Source organism: Perognathus longimembris, chromosome 22, assembly GCF_023159225.1.
Source record: "Perognathus longimembris pacificus isolate PPM17 chromosome 22, ASM2315922v1, whole genome shotgun sequence".
In the NCBI taxonomy this organism is placed as follows: domain Eukaryota; kingdom Metazoa; phylum Chordata; class Mammalia; order Rodentia; family Heteromyidae; genus Perognathus; species Perognathus longimembris.
In genome coordinates this window covers 2,686,489-2,711,065 of record NC_063182.1, presented here as the reverse complement: position 1 = coordinate 2,711,065, position 24,577 = coordinate 2,686,489, and the positions used below count along the sequence as shown (strand labels likewise).

General features: G+C 50.3%; 1 protein-coding gene across 2 annotated transcripts in view; it reads right to left on the bottom strand.

Moving 5' to 3' along the window:
• Dpysl3 (dihydropyrimidinase like 3) overlaps positions 1 to 24,577 on the bottom strand; it is a 63,147-nt gene that overhangs the window by 26,429 nt on the left and 12,141 nt on the right. Inside the window, exon 1 of one of the 2 annotated variants that reach the window (XM_048331126.1) lies at positions 13,649 to 13,698. The exons of the other annotated variant lie outside the window; for it this stretch is intronic. Coding sequence (XP_048187083.1) covers positions 13,649 to 13,687 — 39 coding nt within the window. The 5' untranslated portion in view covers positions 13,688 to 13,698. Of the gene's footprint in view, positions 1 to 13,648; positions 13,699 to 24,577 lie in introns of those variants that run through there. 2 annotated transcript variants of the gene reach the window in all.

The window sequence follows — 24,577 nt, the reverse complement described above, 5'->3', positions numbered from 1 at the left end:
CAAGCCTCGGGATCAGCACAAACACAAAAAAAGAGAGAGAAGAGAGAGAGGGGTGGGGGAGAGGGAGAGGAGAGGGAGAGGAACAGGGAAAGAGGAAGAAAGGGAGGGAGGGAGGGAGGAAGGAAGGAAGGAAGGAAGGAAGGAAGGAAGGAAGGAAGGAAGGAAGGAAGGAAGGAAGGAAGGAAGGAAGGAAAGCAAGGAAGGGAGGGAGGGAGGGAAGGAGGGAGGGAGGGTCAAAAAAGGTTCAGAGAGTGGCCATATAGCAGAAATGGGAAATGGAGGCCTGGGACTTAGGAGAATTATAAGGTATTAATGAGATGGACTTGAGTTAATTCCACACTTAAAATGACTATTTTTGTTGAAAGACCAGAAAGGGCAGTAGGAAGATCCCCAGCACAGGAGTCAAGGGCTGTGGATTCTGGTTGAAGTGTTTTGTTTTTGTTCCTCTCTCTGCTGATGCATGAAGCTCTCCTATGCGGTAGCTCTCCCCCCTTTGATCGTTTCCGTCCATCTGGCTTTGGGCGGTCTTTACCATGTTAGGGCAACTTAGTGAATCACCAGCCTATTGCACTTTAGAAACAAAACACGCTTCCCTAAATCCAAAAGCCAACAGACACGGAATTCTCACAAATGGACTGTGGGTTTGGGCCTCGGAAGGCGTGAGCCGCCACTTCGATGAGAGACCACCATTCCCATCGATTGGGAGCGGCGGCGGGGATTCTTCCTCCATGCCGACATTGTACTTGTAAAGCTCGGGGGGACTTCATTAGCCACTGCCTAATGCAAGTTCCTACAACTGCCCTGCAGTGGAAGCACTCAGAAGCAGTACCGTTGTGGTACTCTGGCTTACGAGGGAGTAGGAGAGTAAGAAGCTGTTAAGAGATATCCTCCACCCCCGGGCCTATAGCAAAAGCTCAACAAATAGGTGCCCATTAGAAGCTAGAACCAAATACTCTGAGGTCAAAATGGTCCCCTCTCCTTTTACCCTCGCCTCAAAGCGTAGACTGACTTTTAATTGCTTTTTACTTCAGTTATATATTGATTTTCTTAGTGCACACACAAGAGTTTTATGTATATATAGATATAGATATATGGTTATATAGATGGTTATCCATAATATGTGTGTGCACACATAAACCTTAAGTACCTTCCAAAGGAACCCCAAAGACACTTTATAAAAAGGAACATGGGTAGAAAGGTTCTTTCAGTCCTTCTCTTGACCAAAGCCTTCCATCCACCTAAACGCCTGCATTCTTACAGGTTGTTCTGGCCATCTGAGATTATAAGTAGCTGAGAGCGCAGTAGCTATATTTGACTCTTGGGCCCCCAACTTCTCCGTCTTACTGATAGATAAAACGAGACGTGATCCGAAAGCCAGGGCCTGAGGAGTTGAGGCCGTGCTGAGTAACAACCCAGAACCACCTGTACACGAGGCCCCACCTACAGACCTCAGTGAAGTTCTGAGACTGCACACCTAAGGCATAGCTTCTGAGATTACGGAAGACCGCGTACCCGCTTGCAAAGACCGTATGCTCCCTACAAGAATATGCCAGGCACACCAACGCCACCCTTACCACAAAGCCAGAGAGCTGCAGTCGCCTCTGCCCAATCATTATTTAACACTGTGTGATTCTGACACCAGGATCACCTTCTGGAATCATTCAGAAATGCTCTTTTGTGACGTGCTTCTGCTCAGAAGTGTTTCAGGTTGAAGTTTACAGTTGCCCCTGTTACAGGCCTACCAAAGAAAGATGTACATTGTAGCATGTGCTAAATTGTTTCCAAAAAATGGCAAATAAAGTGCACCCTTTGAAAAACCAATTCAGACACAACACTGAGTGATAACACAGCCAGACTTGTTACCACTTATCCCCTGTTATGCTAACTATTCAGCTTTCATTCATCCAGCCCTTCAAGGGCAGACAGAGCAAGACGTCAAGGTCCACCGTCCAGCCTTGTCATTACAAAGTCTAGTCGCCTTTTGATAATCCTGTCTCCGTGACATTTGCTTTCCTCAATCCCCTTCTCCTAGGAAAAGGATTCGGGTTTGAAGTAAGCAGTGCATGTTTCATTCATTCATTGACTGATTCATTCCTTCGCTTACTCTTTGTAGTACTAGGGACAATCTACTGATCACAGTAAATCCCCTCGTCACTACAATGGTTGAAAAAGCAGAGAACAAGTAAGCAACTCAATAAGTAGCACCGTTTCAGTTGTGATCACAGGAGTTCAGAGAAACTGCAGTAATGGTGGAGACAGTGAGACTGCGTTTGAGTAAGATTTCAAAGAAGGCGCCCCAAGAAGCTATCAACTGAGATCCGAATGATCAGAGTCCTAGAAGAAAACAAAGCCATTTCCAGGAGCAGGAAATACAGAGCTCAACGCTGGCTATGAGCAGGTCGTATCCAGGAGAGAGAGAGAGAGCAGTAGAAGATACTTGCACAAGAAGTCACTTGGTTCATGTTTTCCACGGATCACCCTGGTTGTACGTGGAGAGTAGATTTAAGGGGTAGGCAGAGTGGAAATACGAGGGGCGAGCTCTTGCGCTAAGATGGCAGGCTGGACCTCGGACGGAGCAGGGAGGATGTGTGGCAAGCGCCGTTCCCATGAAACACTCTTCTACAGGGGACACCAACAGGGGTGCACACTTGTTTCTGTGGAACATGGCAGAACCCCTTCGACACGCCAGTTCTCTGGTTTTGTCCTGTTCTAGTCATTGAGAGCGTCCCAAGGTGGAAGTCGTGAAGTTCTCAACTCTTTGTTCTTACCTTTCTCCCCCATCTATATAAAACTGTGCTGAGCTGCCATAAAAATAGTGCTTAATAAGTGGCATTTGATCTCCTCCCTCTCCGGAAGGTGGGAGTCCAAGGCGTGGCTGGGTCAGCAAGGTAGTTTCCTCGGACGCAGAGCTCTCTCCTTGGCTTGGAGATGTGCCCTCCTCCCCGGCTACTTAGGGGATCTTCCTCTGTGTCTCTGTGATCTATGCCTCCCTTCTAAGAGGATTCCCGTCATCGTGGATTAGGCCCTATCCTACCAACCTCCTTTAACTAACTAACTAATGTATCTCTTCCGAACACAGTCACATTCTCCAAAGACTGGGGGGGCGGGGGGGGGGGGAGTGATGTTTAGACTTCAACATAACAAACAAATCTGTTTTACTATATGGTTTTCTCCCTTCCTGTCCTCAAAAACCTGTGAAAATTGGGCATTGGTAATTCACATGTGTAATTCTAGCTTCTTGGGAGGCTAAGATCTGAGGATTGCATTTCAAAGCCAGTCCCCGCAGAGTTAACCAGGCAATAGTTAGAAGCGGAGGTATGGCTTAAGTGGTAGAGTCTAAGCCTTAAACAGAAAAGGCCAAGCAAGAGGATGAGGGTTTAAGTTCAAGCCCTAGTACCAACACATCTGTATGAATAATAATTTTTTTTTAAAAAATGAAATGTAACTACAACATGGGAAAATAAGCCAGGTATTTCTCTGAAACAACAACAACAAAAAACCCCAAATTCTATTTTACTATATGGCTTTTTGCAAATTGTTTTCATTCCTTGACTCATATTGTTGGAACACAACTTATCTTTCTTCCTGTTCTTAGTAAAGCAAAGCTAAGTTTCTCCATAATTTCTCACAGCAAAAAAAAAAAAAAGTCAGTGATAAAACATGTAATGAGGTGACTAAAACAAAGGCAAAATACAGCTTCTTTCTAGAATGACTCAGGTTAAGTCTCAAGAAATGAAGGATTCAATTGCCTTAAAACATCCTAAATTGCTTAAGGCCTTCACTCTTTATAAGGCTATAATTTAAACCTACTTATTTGGATAAACCAGAAATTCTACTCTGAATTTATCAATATCCCCACACAAAATAATCTCATCAAGATTTGGGGCACAAATTGGCTTTGAAGGGAAAGAGTGACAGACTTCAAATAAAGCATCACTTAAAAGAATTAGGAGGGAAAATGCTTTAAAAAACCAACAGGCATATGCAGAGACCACGTGGAATGAAAGCCAGCTTGCAAGCCTATAAACGAAGCCAATACAGAGAGGGGAAATGGGAGCTGGCCTTATCTCCTCTCCAGCTGTGGAGTCAGCTCCCAGGACAACAAGTCCTCCAACATGTCAGCAGCAAGTGCGGTGGTAAGAAAACCAATGTGCTCATTCGAGAGCTGAAGAAAACAGAGAAACAAAGCCGTTTTCTGTCAATAAAAATGGCTATTGGCATGCCTGTAGGAACACCGGGCTTGAACCGGTAGTCTGAGCCTTGGAACTGAGTGACTTTGGGCAAGGTGTTCAGTCTGTCGTCTTGGGAGAACTTTCGTTTGACTTCAGAGAAACCACTGCAACTGGAAAGGAGTCTGTCCTTTGTTCATTTGTGTTAGTACTAAAGTCTTGAAAGTTACTGAACTCATGTAAAGTGGGGGGAGAGGGGACTACTGGGTACTAGTGGCTCTGCCTGGCTCAGATCCGAGGACCTCGGTTTGAAGCCAGCCTGGCCTGGGAAGTCTGGGAGACTCAACTCCAATTAACCAGCAAAAAGCCAAAAGTGGAGGTGTGGTTCACACAGTAGAGTGCCAGCCGTAACTGAAAAAAGCCAAGGGAGAATCTGAGGCTCTGAATTCAAGCCTTAGTATTTTCATACAAAGTATGTGGTTAATGTAACCAGATTTTTTTTTAAAATGGGTATTTAAGTAACTGGAGGGCGTGGGTAAGCTACAAGTGCTGGAGAGGGAGAATGTAGAAGAGGTAAAGATGCATTGTAAGTATAAATTGACAAGCTGGATTGAAGCCCCTTTTCCTTTAAAGACACTAAAAAAGGTTAAAAGAAAAAAAAAGGTCTTAAGACATGGAGAGTTATCATAATAAACTGTAGAACATAAAGGAGACAGTAAACCAGTGGAACAATCCGTGCGATCATTTTTAATAAAATAGTTATAATCAGAAGATAAAAATACTCGCTGGGTTCCCAATGGCTATCACTCAGTAATTTCATTGAAGCTTCTCTTTGTTATCCTTACTTTGTTCTGGTATATGCAGTACTTCAAATGCTTCCTAAGCAAAGACTTTGTGTTGGTGAGTTGGCTCTAATTCTCTAATTTTTGCCTTTCCTTATAAATGCATTAAAAAGATCTAGTAATTATGGTCAAAAATGCATTAAAAGGACCTACTAATTATTGTTCACAATGGAATCTATTGAGGCCATAAACTACATGGTTTATACTGAGATCAACTTGGCAAAGGGTACTTAACCCACCCCTCAGACCAAAGGATGAATTGTAGAATAAACACCAAGAATAGCTCCAAATATAGACCCAAAGGAAGCTGACAGGAATATTGGGGCGAAAAACTGAAAAATCATTTGAGAGAATACACACACACACACACACACACACACACACACACACACATTCTATTTAGGTGTCCAACTCTTAAGATGAAAATAAGAACTATGAGAAACTCTTTGGCCAATATTTCTGTACAAATATTGCTGTACAAATACAGGCTGGCCTCCTTACTCGCTGCTAATCACACTAATGACTGTGTTTTATGTACAAGGGCAGAAAGAGGTCTAATGTCTATGTTGCATCTTGATTCAAAGAGCCATGGTGATAAGTCCCTTATTTGAAAGGAGTCTGAAAAGTCTCTATTATTTCCTGGAAATCAACTGCACAGGAGGAAAGTCTGTTTTGCAAGCTAGCTCCCCAAGCAATTCCTTGACTTAATCTCAGAATGAGCCCAGATGCACAATTTGGAAGAAGAAGAGGACGGGAGGCCATAAATGTATAAATGATGACCAGGCTCTCTGGCAAATTTGCCAGGGCAGGCTTTGGGTTACAATTGCTTACTTGTTCTGCTACAGTGCTCTCCTGTTTCTTTTAGCCCAGTGACCTTGCACCAGTTTCTTAAGAGTCAGGCCTTATCTGTAACTTCAAAGTTAATGTACTCAAAGGCTGTCCATGAAAGAGAAGGTGGTACTCAGGAACAAATGTGCCAATGTATATATAAAACTCTATACAAGAAATGTGGCTAAGGCGTGGTCCATGCGGGTGTAAGATTCCATCGTGAAACCCTCTGAACAATGAACATGGAGTTTAACAAAAGGTGCTTAAGAAAACATGTCTTGAATGAGGTGTGGGCATGAGACAGGAGGAAGACCGATAAGGAAGGGGGGGGACAGGATCCTAATAATTTATACACATGGAGCAATGACTCAGTGACACGGTCTGGGAAAGAGACAAGGGGTTGATTCTGATCAAGAGACAGTGTATAAAACATAGATATACTCAACCGAAACCCCCTTCTACAACAGGTTAATGCTCATAAAAAAGGAAAAAATGTGGCATGCTTATGTCATCTCTCCACTCGAAATGACTCCTGCAAGTGAATGTTAAATATATTCATCTATTCATTCATTCAACCAAACCGTTTACAGAGGACCTAATATTTACATAGAAATGCAAAAGACTCAGCAGTAACCTCCTACCCACAGGACATTCGGGCCAGCCACTATATTGAAAATGCTACCAAGAGACCATCCCCTTCCCATTAACACACACACACACACACACACACACACACACACACACACACGCTTGGGCATACACAGACTCAGAGTTGTTTGCTGTTTTTTACTTGCTTGTTTGTGCAACTGTGATTGGGAGCAACTGTCACTTTGTGCTTTTATCAATGGTAGCCTTCACCGAAAGACAGTCTGTCTGTGGGAGCAAGTGAGTGGTGACATCACTTCAAGAACACACATTTTAACGAACACCAGAGCTCTTCTAAGGAAAGAATCCACCCATGATTGCTCTTCTGTGTCCCTTCAGCAAAAGTGACAAACTCAGTCAGTTCCCTGAATGAGAATAGGGCTGGGATGTGAAGGGTAGGGAACAATCAGAGCCCCTTCTATTCAATACAGATGTTGGCTTTGTCCTACGGAGTCCAAGCCAACAACGGTGGCTCGCGTCCATCTCTCCCGGCTTGCTGCTGTGTCCCGGGAAGGTCTCCCAGCTCCTCTCAGTGAAAGAGGGACCAAGTGAGAAGAACCATTTGCTCAGCCATCTCAGGGTGCTCGCTTTATCAGTGCAGAATCTGAGGGGAATAAATAAGCACTCGCCCCCAATCACAAGGAAATGGGAGGCCAAGGCAGTCCTGACCCCACGGGGCTGTGATTCCCTCCCGTGCTGCCTTTGTGTGCATCACAAAACAAGAGGTCTCCTTAGATCTACTACACCAAGGAATAGCCTCCCTGGAAAAATAACATCTGGAGTGGAGGTCGCTGAGTGGGAACGCTCTGGCCCGGCAAGTGCACAGTCCTACATTTCCATCCCCAGCATTGAAAAAAATAAAAATCTCTCATTTCATCTTGTCTACCTCATTGTCTAGCACTTCATAGGAAAAACAACAACAACAACAAAACACAGAGAGATGAAGCCATGAGAAACGTGTCCTTGGATTCCAGATGTCCCCAACAGGTTCTGTTGGGGGCTCCTCCATCTGGCGGAGAGGGCTGGGCGTGTCCGGGGGTGGGGTGGGATGGGAACGTGGAGCCTGGCTCCGTCCCACGTCTGGGGAGAGGGGGTGAGAAGGGGCCTCGCGCCAAGATCTGCGCCGCCGAAGCAAGGCAGGGAAATCGCATCTGCTCTCCTGTCCTCACGCGTACATCCTCCTGGGCAAACGCCAGCCGCGTACTCAGGCAGCTGGCGGAGCCAGGCGGGAACCTCTGTTGGGAGGTCCTGTTCCCGGTCGCTCTTCCAAGCACGGTGACAGGCTCGGCCAGACCGTCGCCCCTCCTCCCGCCCGGAGGTACCCGTCCACACTCGTGAGCTACCACGTGTGGACAGACGGAGGTCACGCAGGAAGAGGGCAGACCCCCCGGAAAGGGCACCCACTTGCCTCTGGGAGGAGTGATCCCAGCACCTTACTGAGGCAGCTGTGTGATTTTAATCTCTTTCATCCTCTCTTCAGGATGGCAAATCGTGCTCAGGCCACTCCGTTGAGAGCTCAAGAATCTACGTAGGGTCATCCCTGTGGCTTGGTCAATAGTAGATATCGCCAGCTCCCCTGGGCATAGCCCTTTCCAACCGCAGGGTGCCCTACGTGGAATTACCTGAAGCTGTGTTCCACCGAAGAACGTGCACCCCACGTGGAGGCCAGACCAAAAGTAGGAGGCCAGGCTGAGGGGCTCCATCGGTTCCACTAAGCTGTCTTTGTTTAGCCTGGGCGGTGGGGGGGAATCTATGTCATATATTTCAGGAGACCGGTATTACAAGCCGACCACGGGAGGGCTTCCTAACAGAGGAGTCTGAGGACACAGAGCTGTGCCTCTCTAGCTTTTCTAGGGTCTTCCGTGCCTGTCTCCTCTGACCTAAGGGAAGAGGAGGGAATGGGAAGCCGTGTATGGATCGATCTGAAGAGAGACGAACCAGGGGGCCATGTGGCTCTCCCCTCCACAGCCCCCAGGAGAGGAGGAGCCACCCCTGTTTCCAAACCTTCTGCGCAGAAGCACTGCTTTCCTCAAACGGCCACACCCGTACCCAAGGGGCACCATTCCACCGCCACAAACACTCGGCAACGCGCGCAAGTGTAACAAGCAGACGGAAACACTTCTATCAAACATGCGCACAGGTGGACGGGGGGGGGGGGGGGCAGGGGGTATTTCTGCTGTTCTTCATCAAGTTCAGCTTTTATTTCTTTGAAGTTGGGGAAGAAGAGCAGTGAAAAAAAGCAACTGAAAATTGAGTTGTGCCATTCTAGGGGAAAAGCAGACGAGGGCTGAAAAACAAGACACTTCCACTAAATTAGCACAATGCACTGCATTTAAGAAAGTCTTTGACACCAAGTCTAAAAGTAGTATGATGGTTTCTACTACAGGACTGTCAGAAATAAATGCTAAGCTTCATTCTGCGAAGCACTAACAACTCAGACAGGAAAATAAAAATAATGGACATTTAATATAATACCATTCGTTTTTGTTTTAAAACCCTGCAGTACAAAAAAAAAGTTTCTCAGGGCTAGGAATGTGGCTTAGTGGTAGAGAGCTTGCCTAGCATGCAGGAAGCCTTGGGTTCGATTCCTCGGCGCCACATAAACAGAAAAAGCCAGAAGTGGCGCTGTGGCTCAAGTGGCAGAGTGCTAGCCTTGAGCAAGAAGAAGCCAGGGACAGTGCTCAGGCCCTGAGTTCAAACCCCAGGACTGGCATTTCTCACTGGCCACTTTCCAAGCTTGGTCTTCACCAAGCCTTCCTAAGTCATTGAGATTTTATAAATTAATCAGTGTTTACTACCACAAATATATCTGACTCACAGACTGCTTTCATGGTCATGATCTCGTGGGACTCTCTCAGTAGCCGTTTGGTATAGGAAGGGAGGGCATCATTTCTAAAATGATATTCTCCTGCACAGGCTTGAATTTCTCTCAGTAAATCGATTTCTCTGGAATCCCCTCCAAGTGTCCAGCTTAGAGGGAATTAATATTTAGAGATCTCTGTAGCCTAAGGCCTTTGCTAGTATTGAACACGCAGTCTAACCTGGCTAAGAATGATGACACACCCGCCCCAAATTAAAGTCACTAACCAACACCCCCGGCAGGGCCTGATGTCATGAGCAGCTATGTAAAATGCTTTCCATTCCTAAGTGTTTGATTTTTTTTTTCTCCTGTCGTTTACTCTGGAATTTCCCTTCCAAGATGCCTTACATGGATAGGCTGGTTTCTAACAACTCCTTACGGTCTCCCAAACTCTGAACTGTCTGATTTCTAATGTTTTCATACCATGCTTAGGTGATAGCCCTGGAAACAAGAAGAATGCCCAGGTGCAGGGAGGAGGCTGGATCGCTTCCCGCTTCGCTTCCCACTATGGTTCAAACTCCCAGCTACTTAAAAAAAAAAAAAAATTCCCAGGGCCGCCACACACTCAGAATCATCGCTTGTGAAGTGAATACAGAGAGAGCTCCAACGGATGTTTTCCAGCAATTTCCAAGTGCGCACACACACACACACACACACGCACACGCACGCAGCTCCAGTGTAGAAGAAATGTATCACCTGCAAGTCAAGATTTACAGAAATCCAACTCGCAGTTGCAGATAGAACTCAATTCGCTGTATTCCGCCTCCTCCAGGGAACGCTGGTGCCCCTCAGCTACAGCCCCCCCCCAAAGAAATCTCAGCTGCCTGCACCCTCTGGAGGCAGAAGCAGCGGCAGAGCAGCTCAGCTTTGATTCGAGAACAGCCCGGGTTGACTTCCAGCTTTTCCTCAACTCTTCCTGTGTGACACCGAATAACAGACCTTAGTCCCCTAGGTTTCTGTTTTCCTGACCAACGAAGTGGTTTCGTGCAGAGACTCTTAATCCCTGACCTGAGGGCTAACGAAGGCTCTGCCCATCTCTGTGGTCAGCCTCAAGTTCTACCAGAGGAAAACCGTGACTGTAACGATCCAAACATTCGACCTGTAGAACTGATAAACCGAGTGGCTACCGCTCCAAATCCTGGCTCTATTTTTACTTCACTTAAAAACAAGTTATTGTTGTAAAACTTTAATGCATAATAACATAGGGTGGTTGTGGCTCAATCCTATCACCCTAGCCACTCAGGAGAATCAGATATGGAAGATCAAGTGTGAAAACAGCTGACTTCCTCTCCAATTAACTTGCACAAAGCAGTGCTGGAGACCTGAATCAAGCAGTACAGCACCACCCAGAAGCAAGCAAGCGAAGCGAGAAGAGTCCCCGAGTTCAAGCCTCTCGGTACCAGGAAAATGCAAAATAGTAACAATAAAATAAAAGGGAGAACTCCACTACCTCTCAGCCTACATTGATTCAAGGATTAAATGAGACAGTAGGTGTCAGGTACAATAATACAATACCTGACACAACACACTCAGTACATGGGAGTATTGTAATTAGGAATAATCATTGTTATTTTTTTGCCCATTAAGTCATTAGGCATCTGCGGGCCAGCCAGCCGCTGTACCTGGTCATGGAGACACAGGTGTTGCCCTGCTCTGTTGAACTGCCCCCAACAGCCAGTCTCCAGATTTAGAAGCAGGGTCTCGGTGTGTTGAGATGGAAGAGAAAGAAGCCTGAGGAGGGAGGCGAAGAAGCTCTGGGGCCTGAGCAGCTAGGAGGGAGGGCAGGAGGGGGTGGGGGGAGCCTATTCTACCATCCGTGGGAAACCATAAGACACGGGGCAGAGAAAGGCTTTATTCTCAGGAAGGCAGCAAAAACAGGTGGAAGCAGAAACACAGACACCCCCTCCCAAATCCCCCCCCCCCCCTCTGATCCCCCTAAAAAGGTGGCAGAAGGTAGAAACCAGGGAGGCAAAGGGCCCAGGCCAGGAAAGACTGCCCCCTGCAGGCCTCGGCGTAGGGTGACAGGTTGGAGACTGGGTGGGGCAGCCTTCCCAGAAAAGCCGAGGCCGGAGGACATTGAATTCCAATCGCAGAATGCGAAAATACTATTTCTTAAACGGTGCCATGCTGACGGCAGGGAAGGTGTGCTGCACGCCCATGTTTGCTGACATGTTTCTATACGATTGGATCCGTACCTATGCTTCTGTATTTCCCTCTATCACAACACTCGTACTATAAAGGTGATCATCTCCTACACACGTGGGGACATACAAGAGTATTTTAACCCAGGATGGGATCTTTGTTCTCAGAAACACAAACACAGAGCGCGAGAACAATCTAGAAATGCATTCTTTATCTCCCCCCCCATCTCAAAGACCAAGCCCCCCTGCCATGCCCCTTCCTAGTGTTCTCCCTGCCTTTAACAATGAATGAAGGCAAGGCAGCCTGGCTTGAAGAAATTCACAACCCCTGCCGGCTCCAGATGGAGCGAGCCCCAGCTTCCAGACACATTCTAGGCAGCACCGCACCCCACACACACGCAAAGAAGGGGAGCCACGCTGAGAATACAGGGTGCACCCCAAGGGAGATCCCCCAACAGAAACAAAAGGGAACGGTGGCAAACCTGGCCCCGACACCCGCAGTCCCGGGGCTGCGAAGGCAAGTCAATCAAAGCTCAGCGTCTTTATCTCCCCTTCGAGGTGTCTCGCAGGAGACTTAGGAGATGGGTGTGGCCTTGCCAGGGGTTGAATTCCTAAGATAGACCACTGCAGTCATCAGAGCAGGAGAATAATAACTGATTCTCTGCCTTCACCCCCTCTCCCAAAATGGGAGAATTGGCGAACATATACAAGGAGTAAATAAAAAAACCGTCAGCTGGGGATGTGCCCGGCAGCGTGGAGTAGCAGCAGGAGGGCTGCGATTCTGCTTCTGGTTAGGGAGATGGGGATAAGCATTCAGCTTTGTTCCTCAGCAGAGTTCCTCCTAAGGGTGCCTTCCACAGCCCTTTGTAGACCGAGGTGACATTGAAAAGCACTTTGAGCCCCACAAGCCACACAATGTGTCCCCCCACAGTGGGTGGAAAGGGACCGGTGTCAGGTAGTGATAAAGGAAGACAGGTTCAAGCCTCAAAGGCTCTGCATGGAGAAAGGCGCCCACTTCCACGCTGGCCTCGATGGCTGCTGCTTCCTCCGGGTACCAGCTCGCGGCTGGAAGGGGTGGGGTGGGGGTGTGTGCAGCCAGGCCCAGGTGCAAGGAAAGGTGGGTGCCACGCCGCCCTTACCATCAAAGGCGCTGGAGACAAGGGAGGCACCCGGACCTGAACAATCGCCCGGGGAGGGGCTCGTTCTTCCAAGCATCCCTGCACACCGGGGCCCAGAGCAGGGTCCCGGCAGACCCTGCCCCGGGAGGCCGGGCTGCAGGTGGAAGCCTGCCCCGGGGCATCCGCACCGCCTCCCAGGGGCCAACCACCGCTTCCTTTGTTCACCCTGCAAAGATGGAGTAGCCCTCCGTTCCTCTGACACACCACTCGCGCACACACACGCATGCACACACACATGCACACACGCACACACGCAGCATGCAATTCACCCAGGACGGATACACTAGGAAATGCCCGTGGCCTCGGGTCTTTGTGTGTCCACGCGCGCCCCCGCCGGCCCCAGGTGCCCACCCTTCCGGGCCCCCGGTCGGCCCCTGGACGAGCGGTCCCGGGATCGATGGTGGCCCAGCCCCGGGGCCCCCGCGCCCCGGGCGCACGCAACGCCCCGCGCCTGGGACTCCCGCACGCGCGCGCGGCCCGGGGTCTCCGCACACAATGGCAGCGGGACACGCGCCCGCTGCACCCCAAAACCAGCACCCGCCCCCCCCCCCCGCAGCTCAGCCTGGCCGGGGGTGACGGGGAGGAGGAAGGACGGGGGGGGGGGGGGAACCGTAAAGCCGGGGCGGCGAGGAGGGCACCTGGGGGCGGCCGGGAGGGCGAGGGGGGCGCGGTCGGGCTGCCGGGCGCCCGCGGGAGGGGACCGGGGCCCCCGATCTCCACGCCCAGCCCGAGGGACCGAGCCCTCCCCGGCAGCGCCGCCGCGGCCGCGGGCGGGGGGCCGGGCGGGGGCCCCGGGGGAGGCCGAGCCCCGGGCAGGGCGCGCGGGGAGGGCGGCGCGCCGCGGAGGGGGCGCCCGCTTTGTGTGGCTCGCCCCGAGCCCCCGGGGTCGCGGCGCGCGTGTGCGTCGGTGTCCGTCGGTGCGGTGCGGCCAGCCGCCCCCCTCCCGCCCCCCCCCCCCCGGCGGCCGCCCCGGCCCGGGACTCACCGTGATGCGCGGGATGTTCTTCTTGCCCTGGTAGGACATGGTGGCGGCGGCGGCGGCTGCCTCGCTCCGTCTGCGCCTCGCCCGCGCACCGCGCCCCGCGGTCAGGTGGAGCGACTGGGGGACCGCCCGCCACGCCCCTCGCCACGCCCCTCGCCACGCCCCCGGCCACGCCCCCCGGGCCCCCGCGGCGGCTGCGGGAGACAATGGCCAATCTCCGCGCCCCTCCCTCCCGGGCCCCGCCCCCTACCAACAGGGCCCCGCCCCCTCCCACCTCGGACCCCGCCCCTCCCTCCCCGGCCCCGCCCCGCCCGCCCTGGACCCCGCCCCCGCCCGCCCCGGGCCCCGCCCCTCCCTCCCCGGCCCCGCCCCTCGCCCGCCCCCGTCCCCGCCCGCCCGCCCGGGGTTCCGGCTCCGATCCCCGCCCGCCCGCCGCGGTGCGGTGCGGGCCGGGGTGGGTGGGTGGGGGAGGGACCCCGGGGACGGGCGTGGCTCCCCCGGCCCCGCCCTCCCGCGCCCCCCTCCCCCCCTCCCCGCGGGTCCTCCGCCCCCCCCCCCCCCCCCCCCCCCGCTTTCTCTTCCCTCTTTTTGTTTGGTTGGTTTTTTCCCCGGATTTTCCCCGCGGCTCGCGGGAGCGGAGCCCGCGGCGGCCGCCAGAGGGCGCGAGGGACTTTCCGGGGCGCGCGGGGGGGGGGGGGGCGCGGGGCGCGGGGGGCGGGGCGCCCCGGGGAGGGAGGGAGGGAGGGAGGAGGGAGGGAGGGCTGGCAGGCCACAGCCTGTTCAGGGCACCCCCAGAAAGGATGCACCAGCCCGCCCCCCCCCCCCAGCCTGCAGCGAGCCAGACGGGCCCTGTCACCCGGGGACAACCGCCACCACCCCCTCTTTCCAGCCGGGCCGGGGGAGCCCGGGGTCCCAGTCCTCGGTGGGTCACCGGGGTGGGCACCCCAACCTCTTCCCTCTCCCTGTGATTCCCTGACGAGGAGGCCGTGCACAGATCCCCTCCCCGGGCCTCCTGCAGGACACAGGGAGCAGGGAGGGGCAGGAAGGGGGAGCAGGGAGGGGCAGGAAGGGGGAGCAGGGAGGGGCAGGTGAGTGGGGGCCAGGGGCTGGATGGAGGGCGGGCTCAAGGCGCACCCCCAGCCCTCTGCCGTGTCCTCCGCGCCCCAGGGCTGAGATCATGGCCTCACGTGGGGACCCTGCCCCCCGCGGGGAGCAGGGCGACGGCCGGGCAGAGTGTGAGGAGAAGGGGCCGTGCACCCTGCAATCCCGCCGAGCTCGCCCTGCCTGGTCCCGAACCCCCTGGCAGACATCCTGAAAACCTCCCCTAAGCAAAGCAGAGACAGGATCCGGCCATTTACAACCTCAGGAAGTAAACCACTGCATCATCTTAATAATAATAATTAATAATAATAATAATAGGTGTCTTTGCCCTTCTCCCCTCTGAATGATCTCCTCTGTTACCGTCATTCTACGCCGTTAGGCTCTTTGTCAATAGATGTATGCCATGGTTTTGATCACTGTGTGTGTGTGTGTGTGTGTGTGTGTGTGTTGCTCCCAACGACAAGACGACCAAACTGTTTGCAGTCAGCTCTGCACACATGAGGCCGTGAACAGGACACGCCACGTGTTCCTGGGAGCCGACTGCTGTGACAGGCCAGGCACAGGAAGGCGTGCTGACCTGCTCCTCCGTTCAAGCTGCCCCCGCCATCAGACCCCCAGGGCGAGCACAGCCATTCCTTACTGCATCCCTTTCCGTCATCTGCTACTTTCTTCGATCCAAATGAACATTCTGAATCTGAACGCAAAAACCCTCCTTGACGACCACTTTCCTACTCCAAGAAGAAGAAAGACAAACCATCAACCCCAGAAGCCTTTGTGTCTGGCCAAGGGAGCCCAAGGGGACCCAGCGTGGAAATGGTCCAGTCAAGAAGGACGCAGGATCATTCTCCTTGAATACACAGAGGCATCTGGCTTTAGGTATCTCAGGAAACTGAGAGACAGAGAAGGAGACAAACAGAACAGAGACATGACTGGGGTCCAAAATAAACCATAGCGTTGATGACCAAACCCGCCACACACACACACACACACACACACACACACACACACACACACACAGAGATATTCATACACCATTCAATGCCCACTCTATGACAGTCGCCCAAACCAAATGTTACTCACCAACCTTGACCACTTCGAGGGCAATCCTGCACTCCGTAGTCAACTGTTAAGAGATACTCTAGGTTCTGTCTTTATGCTCGGAGCGTCATCTCTTCTCTCCGTATACAAAATTCCTATCCCGCCATCCTTCGCTCTCACCTACTACTTTCAGAGCTGACCTCCTACCTGGGCTCCTTCCTGCACCAATGCTCACCGACGCGCTCTTTAGTGCTCACGCCAATTATAGTTTTGACGATTGATAATGTTTTCTACCTTTAAAATCCACTTAGATTTTGCTGTGATAATGTGTGAGCCGTTTCCCTTTGGTTTCAACTTGAAAAAAAATGAGAAAAAAATCCTAAAGTAAATGTAGAAAAGGGGGGGAATCTCTATACCAGGTCTCGATAGGTTATATGCACTTTTTCTTTTTTTCTTTTGCCAGTCCTGGGCCTTAGACTCAGGGCCTGAGCACTGTCCCTGGCTTCTCTTTTGCTCAAGGATAGCACTCTGCCACTTGAGCCACAGCGCCACTTCTGGCCTTTTTCTATATATGTGGTATTGAGGAATCCAACCCAGGGCTTCATGCATGCTGGGCAGACACTCAACCACTAAGCCACATTCCCAGCCCAATATATGAACTTCTATAATGTTGAATATATATATATGTATATATATATATGACTGCCTGTCAAGCCATTTGGGAATATAAATTTTATATACAATTCAAAGAATATCATGAAATTCTAGATATGCAGAATAAAAATCAAAGTGGTGATTCATTGCTATTATTAGATGTTTACCTATCAAACACAGAAATAAACTGACAAGTCATACAAAAAGTATTCCTATTTGCTGATTCCAAAGTCAAACACACCAGGGTAAGCAGAGGTGTGTGAGTCTCCTAGCGTTTCCTAGATGGAGTTCTGCATTCCTATCTTTCCTTTCCTTTCCTTTCCTTTCCCTTCCTTCCTTCCGTCCTTCCTTCCCTTTCATCAATCCTAGGGTTTGAACTCAGGGCCTAGGCACTGTCCTTGAGCTTCTTTTTGCTCAAAGCTACCACTCTACCACTTGAGCCACAGCACCACTTCCAGCTTTTTTCTGTTTATGTGGTACTGAGGAATCGAACCCTGGGCTTCATGCGTGTTAGGCAAGCACCCTACCACTAAGCCACCTTCCCAGCCCCAGAAGCTCTTTTCGAGGCCATGAGTCAAGGTTAGGAAGTGAACTTGGTAGGAAGGAATAACATATTACATGTCGATCTCCATTTCTGACCCTGCCCATCAGACACCTGAGTGTAGTTAACATTCACGCTAGTGGGAAAAAAATCGTCAAGTTGCTTTGGAAATCATAGGAAGAGACATCACCATCTGATGACCTTATATCAACTTGAGAAGTGTGCAAAGGCTTGCTTGTCCAAGATTGCTGCTGCGAGTCTCCTTCCAGGAGAGGATCCCTGGTTTTGATGTAGGTATGTGATAAGTCTGGGAAAGAGCTTAATTTTTAATACTGAGGGTCAGCTGCGTGTGCGGGCGTACATACAGGACACCCCGCCCCACAGGGGAGGGGACCTTCCTACCAACACTGCTTCTGCTTCACCTCATTCAGGCCATCTCGTTCTGTCGGAACTTTACCTCATTCTGTGCCATTTGATCCGGTTGGAACCCCCATATAAGAAAACCAGGGAGGTAGAACTAGAACTAGACTTTTCCTTAGGAATGGAGGGACTTGAATTGAGGATCTGATAAAAAAAATGGTTCACAGTTTTATCCCCATCATGTATTCATTTATGCAAGTATTTAGCACATGATTCCTTTTTAAGTCGGGATGATGAGAGGAGTCATTTCTCCTATCAGAGAGGCAGGTGGCAGCACTTAACCAGCAGAAAGCAGGTACAGACACTTAGCGCAAGTACCAGGGTAGGAGCCGTGAAGGGGGATGGAGAGGGCTGCTGGGTTCTTGGCGTTTTGAGGAGTCAGATTACCTACAAAGGTCCTTTGGTTAGCAGAACAGCACTGTCCTGCTATATACTAGGATGTGCTTTCTGGCCACACAGTTACTGTATGTATTCCTTTCTTTCCACTCACCCAGCACCCCCCTCTGAGGCTAGGCTTCCTGAACTCTGCTTCTGCCTGTCTGCTGCTCTAGCGCGGGTCACCTTTCAGGCCTTCGCCGTGGTCACGCCCGTGAGACTGTAGCGATCACCCTAACAGCACAGGGCACGCTGCCTCCTCTACAGTTGGTGACATCCGTAGTGTACAGCTCCGACTTCAAGCGTGGATCTAGAGAGCCACCCTTCATTATGCATGGCCTCGTTCCTTCCTCAAAGCACACATAGGGGCCGGGTGGCAATGGCTCACGCCTGGAAGGAGGCTAAGATCTGAGGATCATGGTTCAAAAACAGCCCAGGAAGGAAAGGCTCCCTGGGAGACCCTTCTCTCCAATCAATGACTAAAAAAAAGCCAGAAGTGGAGATGTAGCCTTGAACAAAATATGCTCAAGGACAGTACTTGGGCTCAACAACAACAACAACAACACACACACACGCACGCGCACGCACGCACGCACGCACGCACGTTGGGGACATTGAGTTCAGTTTACTGTCCTGGTCAAAGGTTCCGTAACACCAAGCTCAGTTTCAAATGAAAGAAAATGGCGCACAGAATCAGAAAGTGATGGGTATGTAATGACCGAACCGCGGGGTACTATGCTGAGATCCCAGACACCATGACAAGGTGTTGTCATGAGGAGGCGAGGAAGCAGGAGTTCAGAGCCCCAGGTTTTCTTTAGCTTGTCACTTTCATTAGCGAATCCTGTGACCTTCAGCCATTCACTGAACCTTTCTTCCCTCATCTCTCCCTCTTGTCGTTGGGCTGATCGTGAGATCGTGAGATCGTGGAAATGCCTCGATTGAAAGAAAATACATGCGAAAGGATTATAAGAGCATCAGATCTCGAGTATTATTTTTTTCCACTGTGTTACAAACATACTCAGTTTAGCATCCGCTCAAGCCCGTTGATTCTTTCCAAGGAGGGCTCTGCCTTTCAATATCCCGGTGTTTTTCAAATTATGCTTTCCTCCAGATGCACAATTGAAGTTTCCCAGGCTGATCTCATTTGCTCATTTCCTGTCCATATTTCTAATCTCGCTCGGTTGCTCTGCGCTGTCTTTTCCTCAGTGGTATCTGTAACACCACTCCATTTGCCCTCATCTGCAGACATAATTGCCGTAATAGGTTTATGGCCTTGCTCCAAGCCATTAATGGCAATGCAAAATGAAATGCATCTGAAGCCCATCTCTGCAACCTCCTCCCAGAGCCCCAAGCTTTAGGTTTTGCTTCTCTTCTGGGTTTCCAGCCAATATGAAGGTCATTTCTGGTGACTTAGAGACCTTCCTAATACAACCCAAGACTTGCCATATGGGACACAGACTTTGCTTCTCGTGCTCATAACCAAATAAATAAAATTAAGTAAAGTAGAAGGCACGGCATGACAACACATGAGAAAGGTTGCTACATCCCTGAGAAGAGATTACTGGGCTTGCTCCAAACATCTCTCAGGTGGACGTGGCTCAAGTTCGCCTTCTCAGGGGGTCCATCCGGAAACATCGCAGACCTCACTTTTCCAAACGGGGTTCCGAATCTTGCGTTTCTTTCCAGCAGAGACCCACGGCCAAATTCTTCCTTGACCCTGAGGGATGGGACAGAATCTTTGAGGCTTGCTACAAGGGAAGCAGATTTCCTTTGTTGTTTTTCTCAGTCAACTGGCTGACGTTCGAGGAACTTTTCTGCTTCCATGACCGCGTTTGGCCGTTGGTAAAGAGCAAGGATCTGGAAGATGACAAAGACCACAGCGTCCAAGCCATGGACGGACAAACTCGAGAAATGCTGGCAGCGAGACACTGCAATCAGACTTCCCTTTCTTCTTAACTCGGAATTCATTTTGTTTTTGCTTTTTGATTGAGAGGAACATCTGCCTTCTAATCTCAAAAATGGATTTACTCATTTCTTTCTGGCTCCTTCGGATAAGGGGTGGTGTCAAGCGTGGATCTGTTTACTTTTCCCAATTCAACTATGCTTCAACTTCTAAGTGGCTGGAAATTCAGGTTGAAGAAACCCTTGGGGCTCTCTTTCAAACAATATTTCTTTCAAAATCTGTTTTAAATATGAAAATCATAGACATGTTAAGTTTAGTTTCTGAATAAAGAACAAAGAGAAGGCCCAAGAAAAAGGCAGTATTTGAAGAACAGTGCCATCTTTGTCACTTCTGTTTGTCTGTAAATGAAGAAATCCATAAAGTTTGGATACAGAGAGAGCCTTGTTTTTCTGTTCCAGCTAGATCAGATACTTGGTTTGTGAAAATGAAAAAAAAATTCTTGACGTTTCTTTCTTTTTATAAAACGAGGACAAATCACACACACACACACACACACACACACACACACACACACACGGTGTATTTACCCTTTGGATTCAGTTGCAAGCTCAAGCCAGTCCTGGGGCTTGAACTCGGGGCCTGAGCACTGTCCCTGACTTCTTTTTGCTCAAGGCTAGCACTCTACCACTTGAGCCACCACGCCACTTCCGGTTTTTTTCTATATATGTGGTGCTGAGGAATCGAACCCAGGGCTTCATGTATGTGAGGCAAGCACTCTACCACTAGGCCATATTCCCAGCCCCATTTAACATTACTTCTACAAATCACAACAATAGTAAGGACACATGCAAATTTGTAATTGCCATGTTATTTGCAAGAAAATGGGTGGAACTGGAGAGAGTGATGTAATGCAAAATAAGCCAGGGTTAGAAAAACAAATAGTTCACTTGGTTGCTATGATATGAGACTCATAGTTTATTGAATGTGTCATCATCTCCCTTCTTCCAGACACGCTGCACCCCCCCACACACAAGCTAGGAGTGTAAAGGTGGGATTATCTGAGGGGGAAACGGAGAGGAGGGGAAGGAAAGGAGAGAATGATGGATGGAGGGTCAGTCATATGAAATGCATTATACCTATGTATAAAAATGGCCAAAAAAAATCCCTAAAACTGTTTTTAAAAATAAGAGAACAGAGATGGAAAAAGATTGAGTAATGGAGGGGGGGGCGTAACTTAGCCAAAGTATAATGTATGCATGCATGGAAAGCTGACTCGGGCTTGTAATCCTAGCTACTGAGAATTCTGTGATCTGAGGATCACAGTTCAATCCAGCTCAGGTTAAAAAAAAAAAAAAAAAGCCCACAACACTCTTATCTCTAAAATTAACCACCGGAAAGCCAGAAGTGAGGCTGTGGTTCATGTGGTAAAGCACCGACCAGCCTTGAGCCAAAAGAGCAGAGAGAGAAAGACAGACAGACAGACAGACAGACACCCTGGCCCTGAATTCAAGCCCCAGGATTGCCACCAAAGGGGGAAAAAAAAGAGAGAGAACCACTGTGAAAGTCCGTTGTACAATCAACCTACTCTAATAATCATTTGGAACAAAAACTGCCAAGGACAGATGGAACAGTGTGCCAACTAATTATAGCATTACTTTCATTAGAGCATCTCAATGACTCTGAAGTAGAAGCTTTCGTGTTTTCCAAGGAGTTGGTATTATTTAAAAGTTAACAGCTCATCTAGCATCACAATTCGACTAGAATTCATTCCTCTTGTTCGCTCGCATTTTGTCTTGTCTCTTTAATCACTCCTCTTATTAAAAAAAAAAAAAGGTTTTCCGTGAAGGATTTCTCCCGGGCTCCTCAGTGCGGGAAACAACACGTCCCTTGATTGCTCAGAGCTTCAATCGCCCTGCCCGTGATCATTGGTTTGTTGGCATCAGATCACAGGATATCTTATAACACACCCCGCGTGTTTAATTTTTGCCCCCACTCCAACCAGCACGCATCCCTGTCAGCATTCCTATTCAGCTGTGCACGACTGTGTTTGCAAGCCAGACCCGAAGATGTACTTTCCCAGTCAGGGTACACGACATCCCTGAACAAAAACCATAACCGCCTTGGTAAGCGATGAACTGATTGCTCATTAGACAAGCACGATGATACGGAAGAGGTGGAAGCTGGAGATCAGATGCCACCTTTAGAAAGAGCAGCCGGGACAACCCAAAGAGCCCCCGGCATTGTGGCCCGGCACTATCTGTCACCTGTAAGGGAGCAATACACATTATGGTGAACTGTATAAATTAATCAGCTCTACTTTGTGATTATCGAGAGTTCGTAAAAGAAGCTGGGCACCAGGGGTCCATGCCTGTAATCCCAGCTAGTCAGTGGGCTAAGAGCTGAGACTCTCGGTTTGAAGCCACCCGAGGCAGAAAAGTCCTTGGGACTCTTCATCCCCATTCACGTTACCCTGGTCGTTTCAGACAGGAGGAGAGTGACGTTCCCAGAGGGTTTTGCCCAAGGTCATAAAGCTGATGTAATTCTGAGCAGGGGTTTGAGCCCTGACCCAGGCTTTGTCTACCCCGCCGTCCGCAGGCTGAAAGGCGGTGGGTCTCGCGGCTGTCTGTCCTAGCAGGGTGCTGCTATAGAGAGCTGTCCAAGCCCCGCTCAGCTGCCGGCGGAGTAAACCCCGCGAACTGGTGAAGGGCACTTTATCTTTCCTGAAGACAGAAAGAAGAGAGTCGTGGAAGACAGGGAGGCTTTATTTTGAGAGAGAGAGAGGAAGAGAGATGACAGCTGAAATACGCTGAGAAGCCCACATCAGAGCAACCGCAGCTCCGATCGGAGACAGGCGTGGCATCCATCAGCGTGACTCTGACAGCCAGCGAATGAGGTCTCTCTGGGGAGGAGGCTCCCAAGGCAGATGCGGAGCCCTGAAGTCTGCAGGCCTGCTCCCCAAATGGCCTGGGAATCTCCCAGCCCGCCTCACACCCGGCTCCCACCGGAAAACAGGCAAGGGCGGCCGATGGTCACGAAGCACGCTGGCATGGGCATAAGCCTAATAAAAGCGCATTCACTGAACACAGAATTTACTCTTGAGCAACTGAGTGGCTAGTGTATTTTACCTCCCCAAGAGAATCTAATGGGGTAGACAGCATACCCATTTTACAGGGACAGAATCATGGACAGCAATCATACCAGCTATTCGCCAGAATAGAATAGAATATTAGTATAATCGTAACCCTGCCATATATATATATATATATAATAGCTGTGGGATGATTATGTTATGAAATATGGTTATGTAAACTATCTACCCATAGAGTTTTTGTGATAATTCAGGTAACACACACGTGAAGAACTGTATAGAGTCCGAGATTGCTCTATTGTTTGTAACCTAAGAAGTAAGCCTTTTACTCTCTTGCGTGTGCTGCTAGAAGACAGGACAAAATGAAGAACAAAGGACTTTATCATTCAGAACCCTTAGCCAGAGTCACGTTGTTTTCCCCCGGTTGCTGGGCTGAAGCAAACTCCATGCCTGTACACACAGTGGTTTCTGTTAGAGGACAGGAAGCCGGTGCTTGGTGATTCATGGCTTTTATAGTCTGCCGGAAAACGCGCGTCAGACCCGCACCGTTTCCCTATCACCAGGGAGAGCGTGCGGGGTCACCGGAGGACCACGCCGGCCCTCGCTCATTACACAGGAAATGGCAGCGGTCACAGGAAATGGTGTCTCATCAAACCGAATCACGGTCTACATTGCACAGATGAGGAGACTGGCTCGGAGAAGTGAAACCGCTCGGTCAGAGTTGAGTATCCTTCGGAGAAGCCGCGGTTCTGGCTTCAAAAGTCAGACCGCGGCCAGCGGGGTTCACAAATAAATGAGGATGCGATGCAGGGTAAGAGTTAGGGGACAGAGAGGCGCTCAGGGACCCGGGGGGGTGATTCTCGTCACCCACGTCCTGTCGTGGGGGAGTCTGAGAAAGACTCACACACGAGTGGGCCAGAACCTCGCGTCTGTCCATCTTAGGTTCCGACGATCTGGGAGCCGGGGAAAGAAGAATCCTTTGTCTCCAGGAGTCCCCACGCCGGCCTAGGAGAGGGGCCACGTGGCCGGCCACTGGAACCGGGGAATCCCACCCCGCGGCAGGCAGGCAGAGACGGCCCCAAACACAGTCTTTCTCCTCAAGGGATTTCCTTCCCCACCAAGTGACCGAGGCCCTTCCCCTTTCACAGCCCCTCCGGCCTTCCTGCCTCCTTCCGTCTGGAGAAACCCTGTGATTGTGGCTTTCTAGGGGAATGCTGGCGACGTCGGTCCGCGGAGGAGCCGCAAGGCTGCTGGGGTGACTGCAGAGGCAGGACTGGAAAGGGGCGATCTGGAACTAAACATCCACAGCCCACGTCCTTGGAGACAATGACTACTCCTCAGGAAGTTGTTCCTATGCATAGCAACAAGCAAGAACCAGCCCAGGGCTGTTTGTGTGTTCACAACGTGGAAGAGCAGTTACGGCTCAAGTTCTTTGTGACCGCTTCGCTGTGTGGAGAGAACCAGGCCCCGCGGGGCGAGCGCTGACTGGAAATATTCAGGAAGGAGAGCCAAGGAAAATGCTGGGTAGGGGTTAGACCAAGGCATGCTGTTTGAATAACTGAATGCTTTCATCTCCTGTGGCGTCGCCCAAGACCTGGCTACGACCGCTGAGAAGTTGGCTAGTTGTCTCCTCTGATCATCAGAAGAAATTGGGAAATCAAATGCTGATTTAAGCCAGTGGCTCACGCCTGCCATCCTAGCTACTCAGGAGGCTAAGATCTGAGGATCGTGGTTCAAAGCCAGCCTGGGCAGGAAAGTCCATGGGACTCTCACCTCCCATTAAACACCAAAAAAGCCAGAGACAGAACTGCG